Genomic DNA, 24,307 nt, shown 5'->3' with positions numbered 1-24,307 from the left:
TTGGTAATGGTGACCACCTTGTGCAGTCTTGCATGCTGGTAACTGAACTGAGACTAACAGCTCATTTCTTCTGGGCTCCTGACCAGCAGTTGACTGCTATGTTTGACTGGTAGAACTGGGAATCCAAAGGTTGAAAGATCTCCATGCTAGTTTCTTGAGGCAGCCATTCACAACAGATTGTCCATTAGCAAGTGGGAAATGTATTACATGTAGAACTAGGTATTGGATATCAGTGAGATGGGAAGAAAGAAAGAACAAAGTGGCACTCAAACTTAAAGGCTGTGAAGTTCTGTTTTAGTCAGAGGGTGTGGTATATAATTCAGAGTCCCATGGCTCAGAGAACTGTCTTCTACCCCAGAATGGTAGCAATTACGCTTATCTGGAGCAACTGGAAAGCTTGTCTGCAAAAGGCCGCCCAATACCGGTACGTCTTGAGGCACTGCCACAGCTGGAGTCTCAGGTAGCAGCAGCACGTGCCTGGAGGGAGCGCACAGGAAGGACTTTTCTGAAGAAGAACTCAAGCTACACTCTGTTACAGGTGAGCAGCATGCAGATTTGTATTAGGCCCAGGGACCTGATTTGGATGGAGGTATTTGTATTGAGTTCCTCTTCATTATGATAGAATGGCATGTAAGGTTCGCTCCTGCAAAGTGGGAGGGAGGTGGCAGGGCCGTCTGTCTCCTTTTGCATACTGAGAGCTTCAGCTATTGCTGCTGGGAAGGTGGGTAAAAACTGGTTTGTGGGAAGAAGGGGTTGTGTTACTACATGTATGTCTGTCTTTTGCTGCCAGTGTATTTATAGAATTTTTTCATATTATGTTTTAGGCCCCTACGTGATTTTGTCCGCTTGCTCTGCTTAAGATTTGTTTTTCATACTCATCCTCAGCAGTCTCCCCTTTTTGCAGAACTAGTTTGTTTGGTTTTTTTAGGGTTGTTAAAAACTTCTGATGAAGACACATTGGTCTCCTACTGTGCCATCTTTCCTTGACATTAGGGGTGTCTATACATATGCTCCTGGGGGTTGGGGGTGGGGAGGGTGTTTTAATTAGAATGACTCCCAGACAGCTGCTCTAAATACAATTAGAGCACAGGGTCATGTATTCAGCATCCTGCATTTCAAAATGGCTGCAGGTATGTTGTAATTAAAGCTCGTTTGTCAAGTTTTAGCTAAAGCACCTCTGCCACTATTTTGAAATGCGGGACACTAAACACATGTGAGGATGAGGCGCACTGGAGCGTTCTAATTAGAACTCTCCAGCAGACTCTATTAATCAAGTCTACTCTGACAACATGTTCTAATTGGAGCATGTTGGAACATGTGCATAGATAGTCTAGGATAGCTTGCTGTTGTGCCTTTTTAATACTGTCTCTTTGAAGCTATTTGCTTTCTGCTGGCAGGATGTTTAGTGTTTGGGACTGGGTATAAAATTCCTCAAATCCCAATCATACAGCTGCTGGCAGGCCAAACTTGGATGTGGGGCTGCCCCCTAGCCTGATTCCACAGCTGGGGTGGCCATCTCCTTTGGTCCTGTGCATGCCCCATGTCAGATATCAGTGTTCAGCTGAGCATCAGGGTTGGACACAGAGCAGCCCTGGGTCTAAAAACTGCATGTGCAGCCCAGCTGAGCTGTATATGCATTTCTAAATGTCCCAGAGCACTGGGAGTCCCAAACTGGTGAGTGTCTCCCTAATCTTGAGTTCCCATGCACCAGGGTTTTACATATCACATGTGCAGCCTTGGTTTTCAGACTCAGGTCTGCCATGTGTCTGACTCTTCATCAGCATTGGCCAAAATGAGGCCTCAGGTCCCAGTTCAAGACTAGAGGCTGCCTTATGCAGGATCCTGGGGTTCAGAATCCAGCTGAAAATAGCTACAATACCTGTTTTATTACACTAATATTCCAGGGCTGCAAGCTATAATACTTGGGACTGACTTCGGTCTTATTTTTTTGTGTTTATTCCCTTCCATTTTGCCATTACTTTATAGGTATCAAAGATGCTCATCAGTTTTTCATCTGTTTTACAGCAGGGTTATAAGAGAGATGAGGTATTTATTTTGCAGCATAACAAGGCTGGTTGCATACATGATACATGTGCTCTCATCTGTTCCTCAGCCAACATAGCAGTATTGGTTTAGAATGTTTTTCTTTACATTGTTGTTGTCCTAAGATCCTACGTTCTTGTCTTTTTGGTTACAGGTTTTGAGTCCCCGGACTGATATTGGAGTTTATGGAAGCAGTAAGAATAGACGGAAAAGGGTAAAAGAGTTAATGGAGAAGGAAAAAGAGAAGGATCTTGACTTGGAATCTCTGAGTGAACTGGAGGATGGGCTTGAGGAAGCTAGGGACACTGCAACTGTGGTAAGGGGCTATGCTGTGGGGCTGGCATCTCCTGGATTTTAGGAGTTTTTGATCTGAAGGGAAGCCTGTCTGCATGCTAACTACTCATAACTTGACAGGAATGGTTTAGCCAGGGATGCTCTTGCCTTAAGGAGGGAGTGGGCAAGATGACTTTGAGGTCCTTTCCAGCCTTCCTTTTCTGATTCCATAACTTGATTGTCTGTAAATTCCAGATGCTTAAGTATAGTTTTTATACTGAAAACTGTTACGTAAATCTCTGTGAAATAAATACTTCACAGTAATAAGCCTGACAGAATATGCAGTTCACACAGCATTGATTGTGGCACTCCAAGGATGTTTTAAATAGGTTTTGATAGTAGAAGAAGGAAGCACATATACTGAGGTGTTGCCATGTGTATTTGGCTAAAGAAGATTAATTATGAGTTTAATGTTTATGTTGCCATCACTTATGAATATAAATGGAAATACCTTAAAAATACCTGGCACCACAAAAAAAAAAGGGCAAGACTGGATTAGATTAGACCTGTCCTACGCACCAAATTGAAATATATTGCAGTCGGGTAGTACAACCTCCAGAAATTGCTGTTAAAGAAGCAGACCGATTTACAGCAAAACAGTGATGCCACTGGGTGCCTATGCAAAACTTTTATTAGAAGTGTGCAAATTTACTCTTACTGAACAGCTGCTTGGGTGCTTATGAGTAATTCATGTTCTTGCATTATTGATGTAAGATACCAGAGCCTGAGCTACCCTGACCACTGGTAAAGCTGCACTGTTTATTTAGCATTTTACCCATTCCATTCCATCCCTCCCACACAAATCATTTGAATCACTTGCTGCTGGTGCTCATTTTCTTTTAAAATGGCCAGCTTGTGGGAATGGAGAAAAATATGTTAAGATCTCTTTAGTGAATTGATGATACCAGAAATTAAAGAAATAAGACTATAGTTATCCTCTGGATTTATTTTCTGCAGGAATGAGGGAAACTGGCACAGTGCTGAAAGCCTGTAGTTACATTATCTTGCATGTGAACCATCAGACCTCAGGCCCCTTGTGGATTAGATCATGTCTTGAATGAGAAGTGCTAAGAAACACCTAATTGGATGTGTAATGAAGCTATGCCCCATTTAGACATATATAATATGCCTCTTAGGTTGTGTCAGGAGGAATCTGCTGTTAGTATGTGCGTGCGTGAGTGCATGTGCGGGGGCATTAGGGGATTTTTTACCCTAAACCCGGGATCTGTTTCCTTTTGCTGTGATTAAAGATTCCATTTCCCTTTATATAGGAATTAATTTGGGTTTTTTAATCAAACTCCAACTTAAGCAGGCACATTCTGTTTTCTGTTTTTTATCCATAACTCACATTATGAAATGGATTTTCAATAACTTTTGGGTCAGCATTTTACCTGAGAGATGCTTTTGTTTTGGTGAGTTTGGAAATGTTCCATGGTAGAGGTTGGTTCCTTTTTGAAGTTCGCAAATTGTTTTGGAAACTTTGGGAAAGATCGTACCATAAAAAAATATTTTCTTTGCGTGAGTGGTGGAATACCACGGTTCTGAAGTGAAACTTAAAATTTAATTTTTCTTTTGGATTTTGTGCCTGGAAGATTTTTGATTAATTTCATTCTTTTTTCCTCGCTAATAAAACTTTGAGTCCATTTGTTGTGATAGAGGTACCAGCTATTTTTGTTTCTCTGTGCTGGGCAGGTGGCTATATTCAGGGAGCGGGAGCAGAAGGAGATCGAAGCCATGCATGCCCTCAGGGCAGCTAACCTAGCTAAGATGACCATGGTGGATCGTATTGAGGAAGTGAAGTTCTGCATCTGTCGAAAAACAGCTAGTGGGTTCATGCTACAATGTGAGCTCTGCAAGGATTGGTTTCACAGTGGCTGTGTGCCACTCCCCAAAACCAGTTCCCAAAAGAAGGGCTCCAGTTGGCAGGCCAAAGAAGTCAAGTTCCTGTGCCCACTCTGCATGCGTTCTCGAAGACCCCGGCTTGAGACCATCCTGTCTCTGCTGGTGTCCCTGCAGAAGCTTCCTGTACGGTTGCCAGAGGGGGAGGCACTGCAGTGCCTGACAGAACGTGCCATGGGCTGGCAGGACCGAGCACGTCAGGCTCTGGCTACTGATGAACTGTCTTCTGCTTTGGCCAAGCTTTCTGTGCTCAGCCAGCGTATGGTGGAGCAGGCAGCACGGGAGAAGACAGAGAAAATAATCAGTGCAGAGCTACAGAAAGCAGCAGCTAATCCTGACCTACAGGTAAGCATCTGGGTATCCTACTCCTAGCCTCATTGCTGAGATCCACCAGCATTTTATCAGTATGTGAAACGTCTTGTCTGCCTTTGAGCCTCTCAGAAAAAAGCAGTTGCAGACTGAGAATTATGTCAGTTGTCTGTCACTGATGTAAGTAAATAAGTGAAGGGTATCAGAACACTTTCTGAGGGATTTGTAAGGCATCTGTTAGGTACCCTCTGGCCAGAAAGTCAGTGACATGTATGAAGTACATAATTGGCCTTAGTCTGGTTTGTTGTGGATATTAGCCCATAGAGTGATTGATAGCCAGGTTAATAATTTCAGAAAGGACTGCAAGTAGCTACTACAGCTTCTATAGATGTCTGCCACATCAGAATTTTTCAGAAATGTTCATTGATGACATAGTAATGTTGAAGGTGAGGCTTGTGTTGCCATTGATCTTGTGATGACAGTTGGGTGAAAATAAATCTATGGCTGTCCAGCTACTAGTTCTCAAAAGGGCTAGAAATACAGGATCCTTCTGGGCATATCATCCCATATTCTCTGCCCAGACCTTTGGGTCACAGCTTCACACAGGCTTTACTTGTGCGTGAGCAGGTAGCAATCTATAGGCTAAAGGATGGCACCAGCCTTTGAAAAGTCCTTTTCTGTATTAGCAAGCCTTGCTGCACTCCCTTAAAGCATGTTCCATTTGTGTTCCATTGCCTTGTAGGGCCACTTGACTAGTTTCCAACAATCTGCTTTTAACCGAGTGATAGGGAGTGTTTCCTCATCTCCACGACAGACCCTGGATTATGACGATGAAGAGACAGATTCTGATGAAGACATCAGGGAGACTTATGGCTATGACATAAAGGCAAGTAACCAGCATGGATAACAAACTTAAATAACTCCATGTGTAGACCAGCTGTTGTGAAATAACTGTATTTGTAGATGCTTTGGAATAAATATTCATGTATGGAGTTATTCTGGAACAACTATTCCACATTAACTTGCCCTCACCATTCCAGAATGATTTTTATATACTGTACCTTAAGGCTTGGCTACCTATCTTGTAGCCTTATTTCTGTGATAAGGCCTGTATATGATTATTTAAACATAAATTGGGGATATTAAGTGTTACAAAAGGATGCATTCACAGTTTTATAATGTGTTATGATTAGAGGAAGGAAACAAAAATATTTTTCCAGGGCTTAAAAAAAGCTTTTCAAGCATGATTTGAGACTACAAGCAAACTTGAGAAGAATGTACTCTTGGATTATCATAACTACAACACTTGAACCCTACTCTTTGCTCTGAAGATCAGAATGGAAGACTGTTTGTATAACTCCATGGCCTTTTTCATAGATGTTACATACTAGTTGCAGTTTTGATAGAGGGAACTCCTTTTTCAAGCTCCAGTGTAGCAGAAAGAGGGCTTTGGCAATTCCATGCTTTGTAAAAAGTTTCTTACTACCTAGACTCCTTTTTCACTTCACTGTTGGTTCTCTTCCCCAGTCCAGCATGTGGAAGAAGTAAAATTTGTTCAGTTTCCACCATGTGTAGAAGCTTAGGATTATAGCTCTGGCTAGTAAATGTTAACTTCAGGAATTTTGACAAAACAAAACAAAACTGCTTTTACTGGCTTTGGAATTTATTTAGTTTTTAGCAGCAAAGAATGTTTCAAAAGAAAAATGCAAATCTATAAAGACAGCTGAATGGTCTTAATGAGACTATTACAATACATTTTTAAAATGGTTCTGAGATGTCACTTTTATGTTCGTCTCTACACTTACTGAATGTGTAACAATGGTTTCTTTGTGTGGATGGCCACCTTAGGGATGCAGCATTGTATTTCTTCCATGAGACACATTAGAGGTGAGAAAAATAAGACCCATTAGACACTATAGAGGCTACTTTTAAAATGGTAATAAATCTGTCTGATTTCAACCTTGCTTTAAGATAAGTCCTATCTATTTTCTAATAGGTCCTTGATTTTTTGATTTTTTTATCTTAATGCATTTCGGCTGCTTACAGATGTTAGAAAAACAAACAAACAAAAACCTGTGCTTTACTGGAGGAAGCAATACATTAGTTCAGCCTGGCTCCGCAGCATCTGTATAGCTTGAGTGCTTCAGCAGGGCCTTTTGGTGCTTTTATCTAAATCTGATTCAGTCAGCTATTAGATAAAAATGCCAAAAGAGCCTCAGTAAAGCACTGAGTCTACACAGACGTTGGGTGAGCCATGTCCAACTAACGCGATGCCTTTTCTGGTCATGCACTGGCCTCAGTGAGGGAGTGCACTGAGTTTAACTTAAAGCATCGTTTTTTTAACATCTGTAAGCAGCCTTTAATTTTAAGCATTTAAGTTATTTCAAGTATTTTCAGATTCTTCATCCTCTTAATAATTGACTCTCTAATTATTGGTAGCAGCTAAAAATATTAGTGTAATAATTTTATAATCCTATATGAAGTGTAGAGAAAGGCATGCTGGTAATCGGAGGTTGCAATTAGTGTGGAGTTTTAAACTGTCATTAAAAATATCCAAATATTTCCGAACTGCCCTATGTACTAGAATGAACTAGTCATCAGAAGATTTTTCTGCAAGAGATGTGGAGTATCAAGTCGTGTGCTCAGAAGAGTGGAACTGCCTGTCAAGCTTTGAGGATTTTGCAGGAGTACAACTTGAATTCTAAAAAATAAAACATTCTGCAGTCGCAGGATTTCAATTTGGTTATTGAGTCTTAGGATTCTGGAACTTTTGACTGTATAGAATTATGCAAATTGACCTAGAAAGGTTTGTTTTATCATATCCTACTTTTCTAGCTTTTCTTGCTATCAAAACTACTTGATTACTAGTCCTGTAACCTGTTTTGTATGCCCCAAATATTGAGGCTATTACTAATAACCTGATTAACTTTCTGACAATTAAATTTTTACTTGGCTTATTAATTGTATATTTTCTTAATTTCATCCCATGTCCCTTGCATCCTTGAATGTTTACAGCTATTAAACAAATATTAGTAGATTTGTTATGTTGTTATGAGCTTCCTTTAATTATTCTTTCTGAACCCTCTCCACTTGGGAGAGGTATAATTTCAAACTGATGTAGAGTCTGAGTTCAGCAGCTGGTTTGTTACTTGTGTCACTTCAATTTCTTCATGTTACATGAAGTCATGAAATAACAGATTTTCAATTTTAAAAGCCTGAACAGCAAAAGTCCAGTAATTTATTGTTTAATTTCTAGCATAATAGTATACACAAGATGTCAACTGAGAATACAAGTTCTTTGGTTTCACACTAATAGTCATAATGTAGCTACTTTAGATGTGGCCTGTTTTTCAAAGTCTTGGGACTGGTGACAAGAAATGTTTATGGTATTTCAGGTTTAACAAAATGGCTGGGCCTGGGGGTTTTGTGGTCTAAAGAATTTCTCTCTATCCATAGACAAATGCTAAGTTTGACAGGCTTTGGCAGTGGCATACTGTAAATCAGAATTCTTCTAGTAGCTAGGAATGTACATAATCCACAAACCCTAGGCCTCTAAAGCAGGGATCTCCAGGGAATGGCTTTTGTTTGACCTGTGAAGTTCACAGGTGGGGACTTAGATTTCTTACACATCAGTTGAGGGTAGTACTGCATTAACTCACATACTATGCATACCTTCCTCTGCGCCACCTCTCCCCCATTATCAGCCCTCCAAAATTGGGGTGCATATCTTAAGCAGGGAAGCTGATTTTTTCTCCTTTGCTGGAATAGAAGCATGGAGATGCTGTGCTCTAATGGCTGCCAAGATGGCTCCCGCTTATCTCTGGCCCCAGCAAGCTGGAGGAACAGTGTCCTGGGTTGACTTTCTCACAGCTGCTAAGGAATTTGTAGTAGTTGAGCACAGTGCTTAGCTGAGTGCCATAGCTGGTACCTGAAGAAGCAACTGAGCTAGCTCGGGGAAAGTGAGCCACTTCATGCAGTAATATCTTGATGAGGCTTGTGGTGTGGAAACACTTGATTCTTTATGGGCACTTGAGTAAAGAACTATTTACAATAAAGAAGTAACAGTCTTGCTAGCATATGGGTGTGGGGCCTAGCCTTGTTTCTGTCCAGCCACAGCAGAAAGCCCCCTGCTGCCTCACCCAAACTGTATCCTGGGATGTCACACTTACTGGACATTTCTGTGTTTCCAGGACATATTCTGTCATACCATCAGCCATGACTGTGGAAAAATCTTTTTGTATAGCTTCTGCCTTCCATAAACAACACGTGTGTCTTTTCAGGGCATGTGACATGCTAGCAAGTACAGTTTTAAGCAAACATTTTGACTTTTCTCTATAAATGATGCCACCATCCCATTACTTATGTTAATAGCACCATGTGCTGGTGGTGTTAGTTTCCTTGGCAGGTCACTTCTGAGCAGGTTCTTGGAAGTAGTGTGCTTTTGATCATTTTCCACAAAGATCTGCTTCATAGAGGTAGATATTTAAGTACGTAAAGATTATTAAAGCTGGGATTTATTTTCTTGCTTTGCCTTTTTCAGGACAATGTCAGTGTGAAATCTTCCAGCAGCCTGGAACCTAACCTCTTCTGTGATGAGGAGATCCCCATCAAGTCAGAGGAAGTGGTGACACACATGTGGACGGCTCCCTCTTTCTGCGCTGAACATGCATATTCATCTGCTTCTAAAAGTTGTTCACAAGGTATTTCCTTTTCTTTGCACTGAAGGTGGCTGAAAAATGCTTGCCATCTGTACTAGGTTCTGGGAATACAATGTCTACACATGGAGAAGATGGTGTTCATTGCATAAAGGAATATACATCAATATTCTATCAACACTATTTGGCCATTAGCTGTACCAGTGCCCATATTTTCTCTTTTGGGCATCTCTGTCTTAGAGCATTGCTGGGAAGTAACACACGGTTTTCTTGTTTCTGGTCTCTTCTTTTTTGTTCTATGTGATTTGCCTTCTGTTTTGAAAGGTTCTAGCACCCCAAGAAAGCAGCCCCGGAAGACCCCTCTGGTACCTCGCAGTTTGGAACCCCCTGTACTGGAGTTGTCACCTGGAGCTAAGTCCCAATTAGAGGATCTGATGATGGTAGGAGATCTCCTAGAGGTATCGCTGGATGAGACCCAGCACATCTGGCGGATTTTACAGGCCACGCATCCACCTTCAGAGGACAGATTCCTTCACGTCATGGAGGTACAGAAAGGCGGAAAAAATTCTAGGATAGGAGGAAATTGGATCAATATGTTTTAATTTCCATTTTTAAAAAAGATGGAATTTTGGGTTGTTCTTAAGAAGAGCTTGTTCCCTTGATGTTCAGTCTGACTTGGCTAAAGATGCCTCCAGTCCAAAAATATTTGCCCTTTCACCGCTGTGCTAATTCACTTTAAGTAGGATGCATTTCTCTCCTGTGTGCAGTTCCATCATTCTCGTTCAGCTTGCCATTCCTTTGTAAGATGGGTCTGGTGGATAGATCAAACACTTTTTCCTTCTATATGCTCTATAGCAATAACATTTTTGTCTTGATTGTTCATGTTGTGCAGTGCAAAACATCCCAAAGCTGTCCTGAAAATAGTTAAAACTTAGTGGATTTTTAAAAGTGAAATTCCGCATCCAAATTTCATTTAAAAAATGTTAAGATTGCAGGGCAAAGCATTCAGAATGCTTGAATGAGTTGCTTGGAATAAAAACACATTAGAAAGAAAAATGGTTTCAAAATAAAAACCAATCCTTACTGCACATGGACACACTGCTTTTGAATACAAATATAGTTTAGGAATAAACAAGAGAAAGAGCAGTTAAAGTTGCCAGTGCAACTTAAATTCTTGTTCCCTTCTGCCATATGTATTACAGGACTTTTACTGTTATTTTATCATAAAAAGACAGTTATGTTGCTCACCTCATTCACCTCTCATACTTAATAGAGAAAGAGGTTCTGGTCAGAGTACCTGTGTCTCGTTCACTGCAAAGTTACATAGTCTGTATGAATGACCTACGTGCTTGCTGGAAGAAAGGAGGCAAGCTCTCATGGTTGAAAGAACTGGACTGGAACCCAGAAAACTTAAGCTTCTAAGTGACCTCAGGCACTTAACACTTCTGCATCTGTTAAATGGGAATAGCAGCAATTTCTGATCTTGCATGGTTATTGAGTATAAAATGAATATCTAAGACAATTAATGAGCATCACAGTAAAGTTATAGGAGAGGAGTCCATTTTGGGAGTATGCAGCAAATGAGAAATAGGAACACCAAGCAATTTGAATAGGAAGAAAGGTATTTTGATCATCCACATTGTGCAATTAATAAGTCATGAAGCTTGCAGAAAATGTCGTTAGTTAAAATTATACATACATACATACATAATACATATGCACCGAAGGGCAGGATTAGGGTTGTGTGTGCAATCATAAATGTGTCCGTTTCTGATTCGAGTACTTTGTTTTGTATCATTAACATTCTTTTAATTGAATTGTTTTCTTACGGAAATGCTTTGGGGAAAAGTAGCATGAGTGCTAGCAAATTTGTTATACAGATCTCGCAAGTAAAGTGCTATACACCAAATGAGTTTTAGCGTAACCATTTTGAAAGCTTGTTTGACCAAATTGCTTACTTTAAATGAAAAATATTTCGGTTAGTTTTTATGTTGTTTCTTTTTAATTGAACAGAATCTCCTAGTGGATTTGTTGGGCTGAGTAACCTCACTATATGTCTTACAATAAATCAGAGGGCTGAATCTTGCTGTATTGGTTTGAAGCATACATTCAGTCTCTGAAGTCATTAAAGTTTAGTGCATAGTTTGACTGCAGTTGCAAGGTTCTTGTGCTTGTACAAAGATCATTATTTACTTGTGAAGCCCTGGAGTATAAATAGGTAGGGTTTGATGCACTGAATGTTAACTGCCCTGACATCTTATTTGTTTTAAATTGTAATTATGGTGGTGGGTTTTTTAAGTAGTACCAATGCTACTTAAGATGCACAGTGTTTCTCAGAAACCATTCTGATCACACATCAGCATTTCTTGTTCCCCTTATTTTTGAGCACATGGGAAATTCTTGAGAGAGAGGACCTTTGTTTTTCATAATTCACTAGTCGATATTTTTATTTTCCAACCAAAGCAACGTTTGGTTTTCGTGGAAGCAATTGTTGCAAACAAGATTAATTTGAGATAAGTAATAAGCAGTAACAGATTAACATTTAAATACCTAAATCATTTGTCTTCCTACAAATAGCTGTTATAGTAGTGAATAAAAGAAGGGAATAGTATCTACAGCTTATCCAGAACCTTTTGATCTTCGTTTTCCATAGGGCAGTGTTGACTTTTAACACTTTCTTCTTCTTATCCAGTTAACTTCAATTATCTCCTTACACTAGTTTGTTGAATGCTATAGATGAGCATCTTTTTAAATTAGGGCTTGTCAATTCACATTTTTTGACCTCGCCGACAATGCGAGGTCACGGTTGGCAGGGCTAACCAGACATTATCATGCATCCACAGGTGCATCTCAAGTAGGTCCAAGGAGGTGATTCTCCCCCTTTACGCGACACTGGTCAGGCCACAGCTGGAGTACTGTGTCCAGTTCTGGGCACCCCACTTCAAGAGGGATGTGGACAACATTGAGAGGGTCCAGAGGAGGGCCACCCGCATGATCCGGGGACAGCAGGGCAGACCCTACAATGAGAGGCTACGGGACCTGAACCTGTTCAGCCTTCACAAGAGAAGGCTGAGGGGGGGACCTAGTGACTGTCTATAAACTCACTAGGGGGGGACCAGAATTGTTTGGGGGAGACCTTGTTTCCCCTAGCGCCCCCCGGGATAACAAGGAATAACGGCCACAAGTTGTTGGAGAGTAGGTTTAGATTAGACATCCGTAAGAACTACTTCACAGTAAGGGCGGCTAGGATCTGGAACCAACTTCCAAGGGAAGTGGTGCTGGCTTCTACCCTGGGGGTCTTTAAGAAGCGGCTTGATGCCTACCTGACGGGTCAATTGAGCCCAGTTTTCCTCCTGCCCAGGCAGGGGGTCGGACTTGAAGATCTACAAGGTCCCTTCCGACCCTACTTCTATGATTCTATGACAGGCAGTGTCCTTTCTCTTTAGATAGAGTGGGTACAGTAGTGGTTGGAAAATGTCTTAAGTAGATGATGAAAATGTAACATGTAGAATCCTGTTTTAAAATTTCTTGTCACCTTTTTTGTGAAGGATGACAGCCTGGATGAGAAGCCATTAAAAATGAGAGGGAGAGATTCTTCTGAGAGGAAACGAAAACGAAAGCTGGAAAAGGCAGAGCAGTTCTTTGGAGAAGTGAAGCAGAAATCTAAAGAGTTGAAGAAACTGGAGAAGCCCAAAAAGAAGAAACTAAAATTAACCATGGACAAGACAAAGGAGTTGAACAAGTTGGCAAAGAAACTAGCCAAGGAAGAGGAGCGGAAGAAGAAACGAGAGAAGGCAGCTGCAGCAAAGGTAGAGCTAGTAAAGGAGAGCACAGAGAAAAAGAGAGAGAAGAAGGTACTAGATATTCCTTCTAAATATGACTGGTCAGGAGCTGAAGAGTCTGATGACGAGAATGCTGTGTGCGCTGCCCAGAACTGCCAAAGACCCTGCAAGGACAAGGTGAGTTCTACCATAAATGATTGGGGGAAATAATGAAAATCCCTTTAAGGTTTGTCCAGGAGGTTAACCAGTTTTGAACAACAGTGAGTTGGGTGGTTAATATATTAGATGTGTTAGTAATGACAGGTAGATGTATGGATACTGCTTGATCCACATTAGACAGTAGGCGTCTGTCTTGGGATGATTTCTGGACAGTGGATCCTGCGTTTATGCAGAGGCTTGGACTAGAAGACTCTTGGGGTTCCCTCTAACCCTTGTACTCTGTAGAATGCAGCTTTGCTGTCTTGAGCCATAACAATTGGAATCTGAATGTTGGTATAATTGTATATTTATCGACTTTAACCCTATCTTTCTCTAAGCCAGTGTTGCTCAGACTTTTTGGGCTCATGGCATCCCTTATTGGGCTCAAGGCACCCCTCTGTAACTTTTGTGAATTTAGTAGCTACAGTATTTTTCAAAAACTATATATTACAGTGCGTACCACTTTGCACTGTGGTTAGGCAGTGTGGGTGGGGAGACATCCAGGCAGGGGCAAGCCTGAGCCTGTGTTTATCTGCTTAAATACCTGCTTATCTCTTCATATCTTGCTGTCTTCTCACACTTCAGGGCACTTAAAGAATCTGGCAGCACCTCAGGATGCCCCAGCATCCTGGTTCATAATCGCTGCTCTAAGCACTTCAGTCTGAGCAGGAGGTGAGAGGGAGGAGCTAGTAGGGATGTAAAATCTGGGAACATTTTTTCTTTTTAAATTGCAAAGTTAACACCCCCTTCAAGCCCTCTTCCAAATTCTTTGTTGCTGGCATTAGGAAAAGATGCTGATGAACCTCAGAGGGGTTAATTCTATTTTTCCCTGTTTCGAGTATGTTTCTGAGCAAAAGTCTAAGCTGGATGTACAGTCCTTATAAATGAAAATTAATCTTCCAAAGCTCTTGTATAATAAAGCCAGTGAGCTGTGAGGCTGCAGGTTGAGCAAAGCCACAGGCTGCAGTGCCCCACTTTCCTTGCGGGAGGTAAATCTGCAGTGGTTTTAGAATTGATCGGATTACGACCAAAAAAAAAAAAAAATCTCATCCGTCTTCAGAGGTCATTTGGTCCCATTTGTGGCCTTGGCAGCTGCTTTTAGCTTAAAGTAACTGGGGGAGATCAACCTCTTTCAGTTTTCATTTATTTATTTATGTATTTATTTATTAAAGTTTTTTAGAGGTGAAAAAACCCTTAATAGCTGCATTTGAAGTGTTAAGCTTTGTGTGAGCATGAGGGTCTGTGTAACATCTCAAATATTTTCATAGATTTCAGGAAGATTCTTCTGATTTGTGGAGATTGGGTTGTGTCATTCTTGTTTTGGTAGACTTGAAAGAAAACTCACTGTTGGGAACCTGTAAGAACTAGAGATAGCAAAACCAGGCACCAGGCCATTGAGAGCCATTCTCCATTGGTGGATTTGTAGACTGGATGATCTAATCAGTCTTCCATCTACTTTTTAAATGATACTGCAGTATTTAGTACATTCCATAAAAAGTGCTATGTACTGAAAATGCTGAGCTTCCTAGGTAGAGAAAGTGTCTGAGTTCACCTCCTTGTAAGGGCCTTGTTTATTAAAATAGATTAATTTGTAAGAATTTTAGGAAATGCTTAATGTTACATGTAGAATCCTAGTCATCATAACTCTCCGTAAAGCTGTGTTTGCCATATGCTTCAGTATGCCCACGTAATAAAACTTTTTAAAACGCCCTATGGATAGAAAATGAGACAGATAGGAATGTAATAGCTGAAGCTGGAGGCATTAATGTCTCTTAACGTATGCAAAAATAGTTTTACTGTAAAGTACAGTCTTCAGCTGACTGTGACCCCTGGATTTTTGCATTGCTTTGCTTTATATTGCATCTTAATTTAGTTTCCAATGTATAGTCAGTTATATCTCTTCTTATAAGGTAAAAGTGAAGTTTCAGCAATAATGGCTTTGATCAATACAATGCTATAAAAGATAGTGTTATTTACCAACTTCATATCTCAACTTTTATCCATCTCATTCAATTTAAATGTGTCTACTCAGAAAATATTAGAAATCTTCTTATGCCTTTGAAATTTTCAAAGCTGCTTTGCCAACTTTTTCTGCCACTTTTGTTCTATGGCAAGTTCATTTCATAGTTAAGGGTTTTTCTTTTCCTTGTAACTTCTTCAATAAGCCCATTAGCCATTTGTTGCTTTTGGACTCCTGGGTGGACAGAAGTTTTTGAAACTAAGGTCATATGCAACCAGATGCAGTCATAGAATCATAGAAGTGGGGTCGGAAGGGACCTTGTAGATCCACCTTGCAGTAATTGGATCCCTTTTGTTTTCTCTAGTTGAAGAAGTTACCTGTTGTTATAGATTGATTGAAAAATCCAAGCTTTCACTTGTCATTTTTTTTTAGTCTTTGTGGTTACAAAAATAACCTTCCAAGTGTTAATCTCTCTAGTGGGTCAATATTTAGTTTCATATTTTATTGACTAAGAGCCTCTGGGTTTGAGTGGGGTGCTGAAACTTTCAGGGAGCCACTGAAGTTGAAGAGTTTGTTGTGGAATTCAGTTCAGTGCTCTTGAAGGGGTTTACCAGCATTTAATTTCCTCTATTTTTGCACTCTCAGCTTTTTATACATGTGCTGGGGTGTAAACATGCATGTTAAAAAGAGAAGGAAGATTAAAACAAAACTGAGGAGGAATTAGCGTGGTAGCTGAGAGGAAGCAGGGAAGAAAATCAGCTAAGTAAGGTAGCAAGAGTGAGTGAGCTCATCTTTTAGTCTGGTTATGGAGAATTTTGGGGGAGATCAGAAAGTCCATAGTGTGAGCAGGTGGTTGAGTGAGTTTGGGTCAAGCAAGACCATAGGGTTTCTTGAATAAAGAGCCATTTGGGGATGGACATGATATGCACAGGAAGTGGAGGGAACTGAGAGAATGGAAGTAGTATTCTTCTATCTGAAGTTCCCTTGCTGTTCTGCTTTGTATCTCGTCTAGCAGCAGCATTCTGGACCCATGAAGAATAAACATTCTCCTGCGGTAGCCATAGGATAGGCTTGCTTTAAGCAGTATATGTGTAGGGATTCCAGTTGAGGCAGAGCCAACAGGAGCGGGATGAATTCTAGCAGTGTTCCTCGCGTTCCAAATCTATGTATTGCTTACCGAGAGGGATGTGAAAATCCAGGATTTATTTTGGCCCTGCAAGCAAAGATGAGGTCTGAGGTAGGGGGAATGGTAGTAAATATTCATGGGATCTCAGGCTGTTTTCTAAGCAAAACATTCATTGTCTGGAACTAAATTTGAAGTTTAAAATCTTAACAGGTAAATGATTGGAGAAGGGGTATTGAAAAATTGAGAGGTATAGCTAGATTACCTCAAAATTATCATAATTGGTGTCACTAATAAAGCCTTGAAGGGAGAAGTAGGAAGAGGAAATTGTTAGAGCTGAGCCCTAGTGAAGATGAGAGGAAGGAAAGGAGCCAAAGCTGTTTCCTCAGATTAAGTGAAGATGCTATGCTATATTACTTGACCCTTGCTGGCTTTCAGAGAGCAGCCACTGTTGGTGAAATAGCCTTGCTTAACATAACTCTAGGCAACTTTGGCATTGAAATGATTTAAATAGTTTGGTTTTCCACCTCTCGCAGCTAATTCTGAGAAGCCCTTATGCAAGACTGCTGATCATAGGGAACAAACTTATAAGTGAGAAAGGGCCAAGCAGAAGTATTTCAGAGAATGTATTTGATTACTTTGTGTGGGGGAGGGTTGAACCGTGAAGATTGCTTGTTGAATGGGGTGTCAAAATATGGGCAGAAAGTTGCAGTTAAGATGGGCAGGTCCATGTGCAAGGTAGCACTTTTGTTCTAAGAAGCTGAGGAAAGGGAGTGGTGTTGGGTGAACTAATGTAATGTTGGAGCTGATGTTAAGTTGAAGGGTTGGGAGAGGAGAAGGTGGAAATGGGGTCTTGTTGCTGTTTGTCAACTTGAAAAATGTAGGAAATTTATAAGGAATGGGGTCAGTCAAGTAAAAACTCTTTGTAATCTCATGTGGTTGCTATGAGTATCTTGAGCTAGGATAGCAGAGTAGGGTTTTCTTCAGCAGAAATTCTTCAGTGGAATGAAAGGTAGGGACTAGAGTCTGTAGAGGGGGTGGAAGCCCTTTGGTGCTGCACCAAGCAGTGTATTTGCGGGCGGGGAGGGTGAGAGCAAGTATAATGGTGCTCTCCTCCCCCCCATGTATACTGCTTGGTGTGGCGCTGAGCTGTCTCACTCCTGTGACCTGGCATGAATAGTGCAGAGCTTCCCCTGCTGTGGCAAAGACTCCTGGGAGGAACAGGGGGGATTCCTCTACCCTTCCTCCCCCCAAGCTTTTGTAGCAGTGGGGGAAGCCCTGCCCCTTCTCAGTGAGGCACCACAAGCACCATATCTTGGGGTAGGGGAGCAGCATTTCATTTGTGCACTCACCCTTACCCCCCAGAAACATAAGTTGGTGGGTTGTGGTGGGGGGCAGTGCTAGACTCTGCCACTCCTGTGGCTGGGCAGGTGCAGCACAGGGCTTCCTCCACTGCTGCAAAGATTCCTGGTGGGGGAGATCCTGGCACCCCCTCCAAATTGGTGAACAGGGCGGGTGCCCTGCTTGTCTTGTCCTATTTACATTCCTGTTGGGGACTAGTTTGGTCTACAAGCAGCAGAAGATGAGGATTAGCATTCATCAGCAATTTAAAGGTGCAAGTATTGTAACTGTAATAGAAACTGAAGAAACAAGTGAGGTGGGGAAGAGTAGTAGTCAGTCTGGCCCAAGTGAATGAGCTGCCCTTAATTCTACTTGTGAAGAACTGATGCCAGAGATCACAGTTCAGAAGTGAGAACATGAGTCAGAAGACAAATATATACCAAGTTAGGCCGCCTATAGGAACTTTGTAAAACGAAAGGGCAGTTTTCAGTTGATCTCAAGCCCAGAGTCTCAATGTACCATATTGAGAATTAAGAACAAGTTGGTTTTTTTTTCACATAGCAATACTTTGCATTCACAGTTCTTCAACAGCTGCCAACTGCATTGCCCCTTCTGTGCTTCCTCTTCATAGTCACCTGTTGCCTAATTCATCTCCTGTCAAGATGCACAACATAGATTTTTATCTTTGCACCACTACACTGTAACCATTGACACACAGTGACTATTAACCTTTTCTATATTCTCATTTTACCCAGGGCAAATACCTTTTGATCCTGTCACTGAGAAGAGTTGGTTATCCAAATAGAAAAGAATTAGACTTCAGTTTCCATCAGATGCTTGGAAAGTTGGGTTTTACAGCAAAAGTTGCTGTCTTGTAAAATTTACTGTCAGGTCATAGTCCAAATGAAATTCAAAGAGGTTTGGGAAAGTGGATAAAATGAAGACCTCATTCAAGCAGAAATAGAAAAAAATGTTATAGCTCAAGTGAACTCCATGTTAGTACTTCAGCTGTGCCTCGCACTTGTTTCAGAACAAAGATTTCTGTTAAGTTCCATTTTGGAGTGATTGGTCACTTGTACAGAACTGAAACTTGTTTTATAAATTCATTTCAAATCCCATCTCTCTTCACCTCTCTATTTGGGAAAGATAATATTAGCAGTGTTCCTCGCGTTCCAAATCTATGTATTGCTTACCGAGAGGGATGTGAAAATCCAGGATTTATTTTGGCCCTGCAAGCAAAGATGAGGTCTGAGGTAGGGGGAATGGTAGTAAATATTCATGGGATCTCAGGCTGTTTTCTAAGCAAAACATTCATTGTCTGGAACTAAATTTGAAGTTTAAAATCTTAACAGGTAAATGATTGGAGAAGGGGTATTGAAAAATTGAGAGGTATAGCTTTTTAGTTATAGTTTTTTACTTCCAGGTAGGTTTATCAGTTTTCTAAAACTAAGCGTAAAGTCTGTAATTTGTCAACCCCTGCTGGGAGGGAGAATAATTGCAGTACAGAAAGGAAATACAGTATTTGTATCTATATTTATTCTTTTCCCATTGACTGGTCATAAATTCTTGCCTTGTGGATTCTAAGCATTTTAGGATTGATTGTTGCATTGTTACCGATCCTTCCAAATCAGAAGGATGCCAGCTCATTCATTTGCATTACTACTGCATTTTGCTTTGGGATGGATTTCTATGCAGTGACTATTGTTCCCAGTGTATCTGTTTCCTTAAGTACTTATGAAGGCATTGATAGTATATTTAGTGCCTTCTGCTAGTAGATTTCAAAGCATAATCACAAAGCATTATTTCTGAGAACAGTTCTCAGTCTATAGGTCCCCTGTGAGGCAAGTTTTCCTTAGACTTCTAGAATTCCCCATATTAGCTTGTTAGTAATACAGAAAGGTTCCTTTATTGGGATCTTTTGAAACAACTCATCTATGCGGAAGCTTTCTGTTAATTATATAGGCCATATTGAAACCATGTAGCTTCTATATCTTTAGGACAGCATAGGAAGAATATGAAGTTAATGCAGCTGCAGAAGATTATGACAGGTTTTAGCCTGCCTACTTTTCATGCTTTGCTATCAGCCTAAAACATTCCAAAGATCTGTAATAAACTTTACATGCTAGTATTTGTGTCAGTCCCATATATTTTTTTTCTTCTGGTACTGGTCTGGAGAGTTCAGTGTAAGTTTTCTCCCTTGCACTATACTATGTGTGTTGATCTTGTCTTTTGCAGGTAGACTGGGTACAGTGCGACGGTGGCTGTGACGAGTGGTTCCATCAAGTGTGTGTTGGCGTCTCTCCGGAAATGGCTGAGAATGAAGATTACATCTGTATAAACTGTGCAAAGAAACCAATGCAGGGGCCAAGTCGCCCAGTACATGTATCACCACCCCCTTTCTTACTGAGACTCGAGGAGGACCTCAAGGGGACAAGTTAGCAGATAGTTGGTCTCTGGGATTTGTTGGGAACTGGACCACTGAGACCCTACTGAAAGTGGGTGGTTTGAAGCTAATGTAGCCACTGAGCCTCACTTCCAAGGATGTACAGCCCTGCAGCAGAAATGGTCCCTTCCTAATAGCTGGCTTCCCCTGTACAATGGTGATGTCAGAGGCACAGTGGTACCAACTCATCTATGCAGACACCACCTTGTTGCAGTTCCAGCCAATGTTTTAACTCAAGTGTTTGCAGCAGTGAGTGTGGTGGCTGCCCTCAGAGACTGAACAAACATGTGGCTGGTGGATGGGACACTTTGGTGTGTTAGCACTGCGTTTAGGAAGTGGGGTTGGCCTGGAATTGGTGGGCAGTGGCTAGAGCTTTCAGCTCTACCAGATATCTCCATGGGGGCATATTATCCATGCAGAGCCTTTGGAAGTTACCTTAAGCCAGGTGGCCTCTCATGTTAGCTGAGCCAAGAAGGCAGTGTATGGGGATAATGAACCTGCCTCCATGCCAGGGCAGCTCACACTACACTGTTGGAATGGGTGTGGGTGGATCAATTGTTAGTTTCTCTTGTAGCTAGAGGGCAAAGGAGCTCAAGGTCTCAGATATCAGCACTGGTTCTGTTTACCAAAAAGAAACCTAACCCTACTCCACTAAATATATTCTTTTTTTTTTCCTGAGGGGCACAGTCAATCTTCCTGTCCTGAGCATGGCCACAAAGCATCAGTTAAGACATCTAGCCATGCCTAAGCTTGGAAAGCAGAGCGCTTCCCCATTAAAGGAGTTGCTTCTCTTCTAGGCTTCTTTGGTGTCCTGTGCTCCTGTATGTTACAGTTGTCTGACACAGGATGAAGCTGGTGAAGAGGTGCAGTAACATAGGATCCAGCTTCTGTGATCTGTACCCAGGGATGGGGAAGAAAGTGGACAACCCACTTACCTCACAGGTTACACTGATGTACTTCTGTGAGAACTTCCATTCACAAGTATTTCCAGTATCACTAGGCTACAGATATGGCCTTGAGTGATATCAGCAAGCAGTCTGCAGATACTGTCCAGAGCACAGATCCTGTCCCTACTGGCTTTGCTGGATACAAGCCTACAATCAGCAGTAGTTCCTGTTTAAAGTTGTCCCTGGCTTTGCCAGGGGACAGAAGGCTTGGGTTAATCCTGGGTGACAATTGTTTTAGTAAATCCATTTTTAAAAGAGGACTTGTTTTTACTTTTTTCTAAATGTCTCAGACTACTGACTTGTTCTATAAATAGATTATTTTTCTTTGATTTTTTTATACTTACCACTGTTACCAGCAGCACAGAGACAGAGGTTCACAAAGGAAAAACCTGCCCATGGGCTTGGGTTTTTTTTACTCCATTCCTTCCTTGTAGTACAAGGAATTAGCAGTTACCTTCCGCATCCTAGCCAGACCAGCTGCCTGTGTTTAAATAGGTAAATACATTTCATGTGCTACCTTCGTGTTTGGGTTTGTTCATGTTAGTGGGGCACCTGGGGCCTTGCTGACTCCAGTCTTTGCTGGCTTTATGTATGTGAATGTCTAAAGCCGGCCACTGTGCCGTCTCGCCCCTTTTCCTATTGTGTTTCCATTCTTTTTGCAGTTCTAGGAGTGTTGTAAGTAGTGTCCAGTCTTACTAGAAGCTGGGCTGGGATTTAAAAAAATATTGACAAAAATGAGTGTTCTGTCTTGACTCTTCCTTGTCCCTTCTCTTGAACTCTAATATTAAAGAGGGTTTTTCAGCTGACTCAGATACCAGACAACATTTTCCAGCCAAAAACTGTAACTAGAAAATCCAACTTGGCATACTTCCTTTACGTTAGTTTCCGCAGATTGTTTGTCTGTGCCCAACACCTGGGAAGCGATGATTAACAGATGCTTTAAAGGAAGAGACTTGTACCGTTAGCCACAGGAAAAGAGGCTTAGGCATCAGTATGGAGGATAGAATGTCAAGAGGCTTGACTACCTACCCAGGAGTGAGAAATTGACTTACAATGGTGAGCCATAATTTCAGCTGCTTGCAGATTTAGTTCAGTAACTATATCCAGGTGATGAAATCGTTGCCTGGGAGTACTGTTGAGAAAGCATCTTATTCCCATTTATTTGCATTTCTAGCAGTCTTTCGTGTAACTCGGCACTTGCTGTTATTTGTTTCAAATTTATAAATATCCTTCTTAGCATACCTTTGATTTTGATAAACCAGTAAGAAGGTCTTACCTTCTTTTACATGTCAAAGGTTAATATATTCTGCTTCTTCTTATTGGAGGCTGTGTTAGTCTTCTCCTGTGGAGGAGACGGAGGACCCACTGGCAATAAGGTGAATGCTTCTGTAAGAAATCTGAAGAATGCAAAAGACTGGAATTCTTTCATAACTCTTAAAATGCGTAACTTGGTGAGGGGAAAAACAGGATTTGGATTTCCTCTTAATTCAGTGATTTGAACATGCTTTGCCTTTGGGGAGGCAGTTCTCTACACACTTCCCTTGTGAAGAGAACCCATAAGGAAATTGTTAACAAATAATAAATGTCCACAGTTCCCTGAATTGAGATGAGAATCCTGGTGCCCTCCAAAGAGTGAAGGGAGCATTGAGGGAAAAGCTACCAGCTAAAGATGCACTATTCAGTCACTCTTAACTAGTCCTTACAGACAGCGAGAACTGGAAACAGCTAAAAGGTGTGGGCAGGTATTGAAATTGGACTATTTGAATCAATCATCTTCATGTTACCACTTTGAAAGGCTGGCATACTTTTTACTTTCTGAGAAGCCTTGCTGACTTTGTTTACTGATGTGCAGTTTCATTTCAAGTAAGCTTTTTCAAAAACAATATAGAGGCCCATAGCTAATTCTACATCTTAATGTGTTATCTTTGTTTAAAAAATAAAATGTAACCCCTTGCAAAAGGTGACTGATAGTGTAAGCTTACCTCAATCCTGATTAAATGTTAATACTCTTGGAAAGCTTATAGAAAAAGTAGCAGTGGTAAAAGAAAATGCTATTAAAAAACACAGATCCTTAGTTGCTTAACAGCAAAACTAAAACAAATGAAGCAGAACGTATCTTCTTAAACTTCCAAAATGTTTCAGATGTGGTGAATCTCACCTGTAATAACAAGACTTATACAGTATGTGCAAAATATGTCCTCTGGTGCATCCACATTTCTGAATATAACCCCATATTGCACTCTGCAAAAGAAGATAACCATAATTTGTGGAGTTCACATCCACCAGACTCACTTTTCCATAAAACCTGAGAGAGAAACATCCAGTGCCTAGCTACCAGATGGAAGACATTCCCAGAGAGCTTAGCAGGTATTCAAAAAGCATTAGTATTAATGTGGCTAATGAAAGTACCTACTGCTAGCTAAATGGGTATACACGTTGGATATGTACACTTAGGTTTCATCTGGAACTCTAAAACCTCATGCTTCATAGCCCAAATTAATTAACTTAGCAGTTTGGAAGTTCTGTGCAAAGGTTATTCCATAATTCCCACCAAAAATTTTTGCACTTTTCTTTATACAAGCTTCACTGATGGGGAATTGCTTTCCCCATTGCTGAATTATAGCCACATGTAGGCTCCCATAGCAGCTGTTTGATAGTTTATGACAAGACTGCACAGCTGTTCGGGTCAAAAAGTCAAGAATACAGTATCCTATTGATAACTGATTTTAGGATTTTTGTATGAAGTCACTAGAATCTTTTAAGAGTACTGGGTTCATAATTTATGGACAATGGGGTTGGGTGATGGAAACCAACGTTGGTCAGCATTTTTGTTGCAGATCTCATTCAAAAGATGATGATTCCTCACTCTGCTCATTAGTTTTGTTAACTATAATAATTGCTATCTACTAAATTCACACACAGCTTTTCTGCAGAACTTTTTCCATGTACAGCCTCAGTGTGATTGTTTAGAAAGGCCAAGTCAACAGTAAAATATGTAATAGCTTTACCTATTATAACCAGTTTAAACAGGTAAACTGATGGAGAATGAACTAGAAAATGTCCAGACCCTTCTTCATATGCACAGTAAGTAGTTACTAGGCAGCTTTCTGCCTTTTGCCCTGTATAATAGAACCAGCCTTCCAAGATAAATGCCAGTTGTGGCTAGGCTAGAGCCATCTCTCTTGTCAGCAGGTGAGTTCTTCAGGGTTACTAGTAAAGGAATACATAGTAAAAAGAACCCCCAACCCCACCCCAAATATCAGCAACGTGGAGA

The 24,307-nt window shown here is 40.9% G+C and overlaps 1 protein-coding gene across 2 annotated transcripts in view; it reads left to right on the top strand.

Moving 5' to 3' along the window:
• KDM5A (lysine demethylase 5A) overlaps window positions 1-21,839 on the top strand; it is an 84,788-nt gene extending 62,949 nt beyond the window's left edge. For both annotated transcript variants that reach the window (XM_019489381.2, XM_019489382.2), the window contains 8 exons: window positions 359-538; window positions 2,198-2,359; window positions 4,069-4,620; window positions 5,327-5,470; window positions 9,125-9,284; window positions 9,564-9,784; window positions 12,788-13,198; window positions 19,879-21,839. In XM_019489381.2, the coding sequence (XP_019344926.1) occupies window positions 359-538; window positions 2,198-2,359; window positions 4,069-4,620; window positions 5,327-5,470; window positions 9,125-9,284; window positions 9,564-9,784; window positions 12,788-13,198; window positions 19,879-20,082 (2,034 nt within the window). In that variant the 3' untranslated portion in view covers window positions 20,083-21,839. The remainder of the gene's footprint in view (window positions 1-358; window positions 539-2,197; window positions 2,360-4,068; window positions 4,621-5,326; window positions 5,471-9,124; window positions 9,285-9,563; window positions 9,785-12,787; window positions 13,199-19,878) is intronic.
• The last annotated feature ends 2,468 nt before the right edge of the window (window positions 21,840-24,307 follow it).

This window comes from Alligator mississippiensis, chromosome 4, assembly GCF_030867095.1.
Source record: "Alligator mississippiensis isolate rAllMis1 chromosome 4, rAllMis1, whole genome shotgun sequence".
NCBI classification, from domain to species: Eukaryota; Metazoa; Chordata; order Crocodylia; family Alligatoridae; genus Alligator; species Alligator mississippiensis.
This window is presented reverse-complemented; position numbering and strand designations above follow the sequence as displayed.